The sequence below is a fragment of the Gymnoscopelus microlampas genome (assembly GCF_963454915.1).
Source record: "Gymnoscopelus microlampas genome assembly, chromosome: 10".
Lineage (NCBI taxonomy): Eukaryota > Metazoa > Chordata > Actinopteri > Myctophiformes > Myctophidae > Gymnoscopelus > Gymnoscopelus microlampas.
In genome coordinates, this window is record NC_139947.1 from 9,371,175 (window position 1) to 9,380,911 (window position 9,737).

Genomic DNA, 9,737 nt, shown 5'->3' on the forward strand with positions numbered 1-9,737 from the left:
GCTGCCGCCGTTGCCGCCGCCGCCCCCCGTCTGCAGCTTCTCGCACTTGAGTTTGTAGGCGTCGCGCTCGCGCGCCAGCCGGCCGATCTCCTGCTTGAGCTGCTCCACCTGCGCGATGAGGTGCGTCTTCTCGTTCTCCAGCACGTGCTTCTGCTGCACGCGCTTGTAGCGGCACGACTGCGCGTAGCCGCGGTTCTTCAGCGTCCGCCGCTTCTGCTTCAGGCGGATCACCTCGTCCTTGGTGAAGCCGCGCAGGTGCCGGTTGAGCTCCCGCACCGACATGGACACCAGCTGGTCGTCGGAGAAGCGGTCCTCCACGTTGCCGGAGCCGCTGTGGTGGCCCCCCGACGAGTAGTGGTGGCGGTGGTGGTGCAGCGGCTGGTGGTCCATCTCCGGGGAGATGGGGCCCGGGCTGTCGTCGTCGAGGTCCCCTCCGCCGTGATGGTGGCTGTGGTGGTGCTGGGTGTGCGGGTGGCCCGGGTGGGTGCCCAGCTCGTCGGGGTGGTGCGGGATGCCGCCGGCGTACGGGTGGTGGTGCTGCTGCTGGTGGTGGCTGTGATGGTGATGCGACGGCGGCCTGTTGTAGCCCTCGAAGCCGCCGCCCGCCGCCTGCAGCTGCTGCTGTTGGTGCGGGTGGCCCCCTCCTCCTCCGTGCTGCTGGGCGCCGATCAGCGCGTCCACCGCGTCCTCCGGGGTCAGGCTGAGGGTCTGCGGGTCCATCTGCTGCTGGTGGTGGCTGTTGTGGTGGTAGCCGCCGTTGGGCATCCAGTAGAGCTCCTCCAGGTGGTTCTTCTGCTCCGTGGGGCTGAAGCTGGAGGGCGAGGAGGGCACCGAGCTGCACGGGGTGCTGATGGGCGTGGAGGACACTGACCCTTGGTGCTGGGGCTGCAGCCGGTTGCACTGGCGCTGCACGCCGCCGCCGGCGCCCCGCTCCAGGCCGGCCAGGCCTTCCTTCTTCACGTCGAACTTCATCAGGTCAAAGTCGTTGACGTATTCCAGAGCCAGCGGGCTGTTGGGGAGCTCCGGACCCATGTTCATGTCTGCGCTCATGTCGCTCTGATCGCCGCAGCGGACCCCCCTTTTGCAGATCTAATACGCAAAAGGTGCGTTTTGTGCCAGCGTAGCAAAAAAAAAAAAAAACTGATTTGTTAATCAGCGCCTCCTCGTCTCTCTCCTCTCTTGTCTCTTGTCTCATGCAATATAGTTCTGTTTGAATCCTCCAGATCACTGGGTCGCTGCCTGGAGCATTAAACACCGAGTCGATCGGTAGAAGCCAGGGGAAGAAAAAAAAGGGGAAAAACGACGAAAAAAGTGGAGAAAAACTTTCAGACTTAATGCGCTGCAAACGACATCGGAATTTGCGTCATTTAGCCTACTTACTTCTGCTGGGCTGTAATCTGGCACACACACACACGCACACACACGCACACACCAGTGAGTGGAGGAGGTAGAAAAAGCAATGCGTCTCAGTGCAAAAAGTAAAAAAAAAAAATCTCAGTCCTTTCAGTAGAAGTGTGTATTCACAGGATCACAGCACAAGAAAACAACATAAATTAAAAAAAAGGAAAAGCAATAATACCACGTAGATATAACGTTGAAGCGGGCACCAGTCCCAGCTCGGATCAACTTCTTCTGTTTGTATTGTAAGTCCGTTTTTCGCCAGGAAAAGAACAGCGGGAGGAGCGCGCATATATAATAATAATATAAAAGCAGGAGTAATATATAAGGGCGTCTGATATGATCGCTGAGAAGCAGCTTAACCAGCTCTGCACCGCAGAGGTTTAAGGCTCGCCTCGCGACTCTTCTCTCGCTAGTATCCAGCAGACTGCGCTCAGACCCAGCCAACGGCTTTATCCTTATAGCGCGCGGTGACGTCGCGCTGGAAGGGCAGGTTCCAACGGGCCCGCCGTCCAATGGGAGCAGGGTATACGAGCTGGAGGAGGACGAGAGACGGGAGAGGAGGAGAGGAGAGGGAGAGGGAGAGGAGGGGAGAGGAGGGAGGGAGGGAGGTGCATGTGGGGCTCTCATGGTTGACAGCTATACAGACAGTCAGCTGACTGACTCCCCCCTAAAAGCACACAGGGGTGGGAGGGGGGGGGGACGTGTGTGTGTGTGTGTGTGTGTGTGTGTGTGTGTGTGTGTGTGTGTGTGTGTGTGTGTGTGTGTGTGTGTGTGTGTGTGTGTGTGTGTGTGTGTGTGTGTGTGTGTGTGTGTGTGTGTGTGTGTGTGTGTGTGCGCGCGTGCGTGTGGCTGTGTGTAGTAACTCATTTATTATGCCAAAGTGTAATCCATATGTTATTACCGACATTCATCGGAGAAAAGGTTAAGTTGGTAATTGCACATTACCAGTTATAGGCTATAACCAGACATTCTAAACTATTTAATTAATGTGTATTTGTAACCAGTTGGCTACTCAATCTACAAAGTAGATTGAATCAACAGAAATGTACAATATGGGCCATATAGCACATCCACCAATCATTGAAAATATCAAATGTTGGTTGAGAGGAGAATGATCAGCCTATAATAAACGTCCAAGTCGTTTGTGGTTTGTCTTTTCCACCTAAAAGTATTTAAGCTAATGGCAAGATGTGTTATGATCTATACTGTGTATTATTTCCAACTGACTTATGTCACCATGAAGACTCTTTTATATGAATGAGTGTTCTAAAAGTCATCATTAAAAACGGTTAGATCACACCTCGACTCCTGGCAGAGGAGCATGGCTGTCACATCCATAGACACTTTTGTGCTTCAGACTAATAGAAGTGGATTACAGCCCTTGCCGTTTTTCCCACAGGGGTCCTGGGGGGTGGGGGGGGAGGTCCCCAGTAAAATGTGTTGGTATAGATCACAATCATTTTGACCACTATATTCACTATTCAAAAATAGCAGATCTACAAGCTCACAGCACGTAATTTCGTGCCTTGCTGCAAGCTTGTACATCTGCTATTTTTTATTTGTATTTATTTTTCTTTTCTTTTAACCCATGGGGGTCCATGGCCAAATACATATCAATTTGGGGTCCTTGACATGAAAAAAGTTTGAGAACCACTTGATCTAAAGGCTTCCAACAGCTTGTATTAGGTTCGGAAGCCAAAACAGTGCAGGAATGTTTCGAACCTAAGGCTCAAGGCTGCCCCTACGTGGCCAAGCAGCGCAACTAAAACACCATCATAAGATCCACGCTGCTTCTTTAGACCTTTGGTTGTCGCTTTGCAGGTTGATCTTCTTTTATCATCACTTTAATTGATCACTTCATCCCCAAGTAATGTAGTCCGATTGCACAAATAGGCCCTAAAGCGATACGCTACTGATGAATTGAATACACAGGACCCCAATGGAAACAAGCCATATAGTGCTTTCTTGGGTTTAATCCTTTTAGCATCCTTATCTGTGCTTTTTTTGTCAAACTGTTAATAAAGTATTCAATCAATCAATCAATCAATCAATCAATCAATCAATCAATCAATTGAGCCTTATATGGTTGAGGTCTGATAAATTGGCTACATGTAAACATTTCATTCATGTTGTGTAGCCTTACATGTAGCATTTATAGACTATATAAGATGTATGGCTGCCATTGATTTGGTATTTATTCTATTTTAAGTGTTGACTATACAAGTTAGTCTGAGTGAATGGGCCCCGTCCCGTCCTGCAAAGAGGAGACTTGCTTGTAAATGAGTAGAATTGAGGGATCGATTCGATTATCATTTCGTTTCCACTTCATATCCTCGGTTGAGTACAAACGTGAGCAGAGAGTATTGATCAGCCTGTGTGTGTGTGTGTGTGTGTGTGTGTGTGTGTGTGTGTGTGTGTGTGTGTGTGTGTGTGTGTGTGTGTGTGTGTGTGTGTGTGTGTGTGTGTGTGTGTGTGTGTGTGTGTGTGTGTGTGTGTGTGTGTGTGTGTGTGTGTGTGTGTGTGTGTGTGGGGAGAGAGGAACGGGCGCCAAAGACGAGAGCCGATAATCAAGGTCTCATTGCTTGTTTAATTTGTTAATTCATCTGGTTTGTGCGATGTTGTTGTTCATCAACTGATTGAGTTTGAATCGTATAGAGCTCCAAAAATATTCGTGCAGTTTATTGATCAAGTTTTAACATCTTACCTGATCTTTTATTGTAGGCTATTTTAAAGGACTGGATATCATTTAAGAATCTAGGCTATTCATGAAGTTAGCTCATGAAGTGAAGAAATGTGCAATATTAACTGTCAAAATTGAAATAAACTGCTCACTATAAACATTATATCTGCGTGTCTCCCAATTATCTGATGGCAATTACATGTCAGTAACTGTATCAAAACAATTCAAAGTAAATAATATTAATACATTACATATAAATATAAGCCTATATAAAAATAGCATAATTGAATTTACAATTATAGTCATATCTCCGCGTTTTACATTATAATGATTATTGTCATTAGTCTTGCTTTTGCACCTCATACATTATAGTTAAAACAAAAATACATTCATGATAACAGATATAATTCGTGTATAGCCTCCGATCATACCATGTGCGTTACGCACATTAACTGTACAATAATTAGTGGCAAGACATTTAGATTACATATTTATAACCTAAACAAGACATCGAAAGATTCCAGGTCTAAATGACCAACTTTAGCACATTTTAGAGTGTCCACACTACCTTGTACCACCCCTGCAGTAGCCTATACGCGATGAACATTAATTATTAATTAACAAGAATATTCCTGGTTCCTTTACCTGCAGACAACCTTTTCAAACCTTGAACTCCCCAACTTCAAACGCAGCCCTATAATAAACAAGCCGTGCCGTGCAGTGCCGTGCCGAGCTGATGTGTGAAACGCCTTTTCTCTCTGCAGGCCGACCCAACGGCAGCACAGCCCCCATTAGGATGTAATGCTCTCTAATATAGCCTGGGAGTCCGCCCGTCTAATAGATCCAGGCAGGCCTGCATCACGCCGACGGCTCTCCCCCTTCGGTAATAACGGGGCTGTAATGGAGAGACGAGATGTAAAAAAAAAAAAAAAAGCGTCCATGTCAGCACCATATCGGTGGTTAATGATCTATTAAGTGAATCCATGGTGCTTATGGACAGCGAAAAAAAAGTGTTGATGTTTGCTTATTCGCCCCCCCCACCCCACCCACCTAATGAGAGTTTCCCATCCTACGGATTTTAGGAATGAATAACAAGAAATAAAATCACCTTTTAGAATGTTACATTTAACAGTTGACAAGGTGCTGCGCGCCGTGGCGCACCGACCGACCCAGTAGAGTGGCGAGAGACAACTAACTGGCTTCTCCACAGCTCCGACTATACACCTCGCCGGCGGATGCATTCCGGTTGCAGGCCACCTGCTACCGGGAGCCAGCTATAGGACCCGGCTAGTCTGGGGGGAACATTATTAGTAGCCTATTGTGTGAGCTTGTAGATCGGCTATTTTTGGAGAAGAGATTTTTTGGTGCATATAGGCCAAGTAGCCTACAGAGCCAACTCCGGGTCCAGGCTCCAGGCCATATAAAGGAGGCCTATACGGTGGTAGTGGTGGTGGGGCTAAAAAGGAAGAGATGCACACTCCCCTCACAGGGACTGGATTTATAGGCTATATCCTGAACCGGAGGACCTTTATCCTTGCATGTGTGCGCTCAGGGTGTTCTGAATCTGAAGGCCGGGGGGGTTGCATGCATGGTACAGACACCATGCATAAAAAAATATTCTTTTTTTTCTTCCAAGATTTTTTTCATAGAAAATAGCAGATCTACAAGCTCGCAACGCCTTGCATCGTGAGGCATCGTGAGGCGTTGTGAGCTTGTAGATCGGCTATTTTCAAATAGCCAATGATGCACGGAGCTCGCGGTTAACTCATGCGTCGTCTTGTCTTGGAAGTCTGGCATTGAAGTGAAAGATGTTTTTTTGTTTTGTTTTGTTTGTTTCATTGAGAATCAGACCCTGTCTGTCACCCACACATTCCGAGGTAAACCAGGTGATCTTATATTTGACCGTTTTGACAACTTTGCATGCGTAATGATAACCTATAACCACTTGAACCCCGCAGGCAGCATCCATATAGGCTATTCTGGGATGGGAAGGGAAGGGGGGGGGGGGGGGGGGCTTAGCATTGTGAGCTTGTAGATGCGCTATTTGTTTTGGTGAAGAGACTTTTGGTGCATATATTATAGGCCAAGTACAGAGCCAACTTGGGTCCAGTTTATAAAGATTATAGAGAATGTGTAAGTTCCTAAATCAGCCCCTAGACCATTTATCAAAGTGCACAGGGGTGGGTAGGGGGGTAGCTGTGTTAGTAGGTTGTGTCAATCTGTACTTGTAAGGCCACTATACTGTGTGAGGAAGAGTTAGATGTGGACTGAAAGACAGTGCCTTCATCATAGTGTTGTTGCTGCTGTGTTGAGCTTTACGCATGCACGGAGAGCCTCGAGTCACTATAGGGTGACGCAAGTCCTGAAAGGAGAGCACATGCGTTATGGCTGCACCTGTCTCTCTCTGTGCGTGTGTGTCTACAGTGGTGGGAAAAGTACTCACATTTTTTACTTATAAGTAAAAGTATCAAAACTGCAATGTAGCACTACGCTGTTACAAGTAAACGTCCGGAATGTTTAAATGTACTTGAGTAGAAGTACAAAAGTATTGGTATCAAAATGCACTTAAAGTACCAAAAGTAGAAAGTACTCATTATGCAGACTGTCCCATTTCACAAGTTTTCAAATGTATAAAATGTATTTGAAAAAAACGTTTTTTTGAATATAGCAGATCTACAAGCTCACAATGCATTGCATCGGAAGCATTGTGAGCTTGTAGATCGGCTTTTTTCAAATTGCCGAAATGTAGGGGGGCTGAAGTGTAGTATGTTTTGTAATAATAATCAACATCTACAAAGTAACTAGTAGCCTAACTAAAGTTTTCATATCGAGTAAAAGTAGCTACAATATTTACCTATGAGGCGTAGTGGAGTAGAAGTAAAAGTATTGGAAAATGGAAATACTCAAGTCAAGTAAAAGTGTCTATAAATTGTAGCCTATAGCCTACTTAAGTACAGTACTTGAGTAAATGCACTTAGTTACTTTACACCCCTGTATGTGTATAAAACTGGAAAAAAGTTGGCATTGTTCTGCCCTTCTTATGACAATAAGAAATTAATTTGAATAAAAGCTGTTTTCTATCATTATTTCAGTGCAATGCAACATAAAAACGCGTGGATGTGATTCTCCTCTCTCTAAACAAAACCAGATATCATTGTTTTCTTATTTTTTAAATTCTATTGATTTAAGGCATTTTAGGTTATTCTAAATAATAGAATAACCTATAGAAAAGTTCCCGTTATTAATTATCAGCATCATTGATTAATTGACAGGTCAGACTGTGCAGTCACTTAGATAGATGAGCTAATCAGTTGTAAAGAACTAAACAAAAAACAAACACTGAAATGTTTTTTATATTTTTGCACATCATGCTCCATTCAGTGAATCACTGACAAATGTATAGGCTATTAATGAATTGATTGATTGATTGATTGATTGATTGAATATTTTATTAGCCAGAAATGCAAAACAGCTTGTTTCCATTGGGGTCCTATGTATTCAATTAATCAACATAACATGAAAAATAACACAACAACATTCACTAATATTGACTAATATATTATGCATGGTGGCGTTTCTGTTTGAAATAATTCGATGTGATAAGGACACATCATGGCCATGTGTGAAATATGCCATTTAATTGGATTGATTTTGTGCTGAATATATCGGCGACGACGGCCCTAATTATATTACAATCTAACGTCGTCCATTTACTATTCAAGTTTAACTGAGGAATTCTTGTTTACTGCAGACTGATTGATTGTCTCAGGGAGAACATCATGTATTATTAAGGCATGTCTTCTGTGTGAAGCTACTACACAGGCCGAGGACCAGTGGTGTAAAGTAACTAGGTACATTTACTCAAGTACAGTACTTAAAGTACAATTTTGAGGTGTTTTCACTTTACTGGAGCATTTCCAATTTTCTGTACTTTTACTTCTACTCCACTACATGCTACATCTCAGAGGAGGAAAATGTACATTATATACATGTACATTATATAGGCTACTATATACATTGCGGCCATTTGAAAATAGCCGATCTACAAGCTCACAATGCATAGCGGTGCAATGCATTGTGAGCTTGTAGATCTGCTGTTTTCAAAAGATTTGTATTCATTTCATAGGCTACATTTGTACACTTGTGAAATGGGACATTCTGCATAAGGAGTACTTCTACTTTTGGTACTTTAAGTACATTTTGATACCAATACTTGTATACTTTCACTCAAGTAGGCCTACACATTTAGAATTCCGGACTTTAATTTGTCCAGAGAATTTCTACATTGCAGTATTGGATACTTTTACTTAAGTAAAAAATGTGAGTAGCCTACTTTTTCCCCCACTGATCATGCCCGTCAGGCATAATTGACTGAGAACTCTTTCATGAAAAGAACAAGGTAAGTGCAAATTAGGCCAATCCTCATAAATATGAAAAACTATTGATTTAACGGTGGACATCAAGTGTTAATCCTTAACAAACGTTTTCTCCCCTACCCGTTGCAAAGTGTTTTTTTAGCTACAAAATTCATCATTAGGTTTATCAGTGCGGTTATGTCTAACCCTATATACATTGGCTATTTGAAAATAGCCAATCTACAAGCTGATGCAAGAGTTGTGAGCTTATAGATCTGCTATTTTCAAAGTAAAATCTTGAGAAAAGGTGAACATTTAGGAAATAACGGGTCTCTGGCACAACATATTTGTATCAGAACGTAGGGTCTACAAATGTATATTAATAAGAGGGTCCTTGACATGAAAATGTTTGAGAACCACTCGTTTTTGGCTGATGATGCTGAACACAGTTGTGTTCATATGATGAAAAACACTGGTTATTTCTTGTGACAGGGCGCCTCTGGTGGCGTATTTATTTATTGCCAACAGTTTGAGGTGCATCATGACACCTAGGGCTGTTTCTGGCTCCCACTCAGAGACAGGATTAAGGTTCAGTTAGTTAAATGTGTGTGTTTGTGTGTGTGTGTGTGTGTGTGTGTGTGTGTGTGTGTGTGTGTGTGTGTGTGTGTGTGTGTGTGTGTGTGTGTGTGTGTGTGTGTGTGTGTCTGTCACTCAGAGACAGGTTTAAGGTTCAACTAGTTTAAAGAGAGAGAGAGAGAGAGTGTGTGTGTGTGTGTGTGTGTGTGTGTGTGTGTGTGTGTGTGTGTGTGTGTGTGTGTGTGTGTGTGTGTGTGTGTGTGTGTGTGTGTGTGTGTGTGTGTGTGTGTGTGTGTGTGTGTGTGCGCGTGTGTGTGTGAGAGACAGGTTTAAGGTTCAGCTAGTTTAAAGAGTGTGTGTGTGTGCGTGCGTGAGAGAGAGAGAATGAGAGAATGTTCTGTGTAAAATTATATGATAGCATGGGCCAAGGCATAATTGTAGGCCTTTTCTGAGATTAGATGTCTGTGATTGACATGCTGTAAATATAACGACAAATAAATGTCAGTGTGCAACTGTACTGGCTTAATCCCCAGAAGAGAGAGAGAGAGAGAGAGAGAGAAAAAAAAGAATAATAAATCAGCCTTTTGTTGTGGTCATTTCATTAATGTAAATTACTTTACCATGTTACATTTTGTTTGGCCTCCTTCCAACTTGGCCCCTTTTTTTCTGCAGGGCTTTATAGCTATACATGAGGCTTGGATTTTAACATGAACCAGCAGCATCCA

The 9,737-nt window shown here is 43.9% G+C and overlaps 1 protein-coding gene across 1 annotated transcript in view; it reads right to left on the bottom strand.

Annotated features, from left to right (window-relative positions):
* Positions 1-1,813, bottom strand: part of mafba (MAF bZIP transcription factor Ba) — a gene marked incomplete at its 3' end in the record, with an annotated part of 4,163 nt that extends 2,350 nt beyond the window's left edge. Inside the window, exon 1 of the mRNA XM_084069945.1 lies at positions 3-1,813. Coding sequence (XP_083926071.1) covers positions 3-1,050 — 1,048 coding nt within the window. The 5' untranslated portion in view covers positions 1,051-1,813. The remainder of the gene's footprint in view (positions 1-2) is intronic.
* Between the last annotated feature and the right edge of the window lie 7,924 nt (positions 1,814-9,737).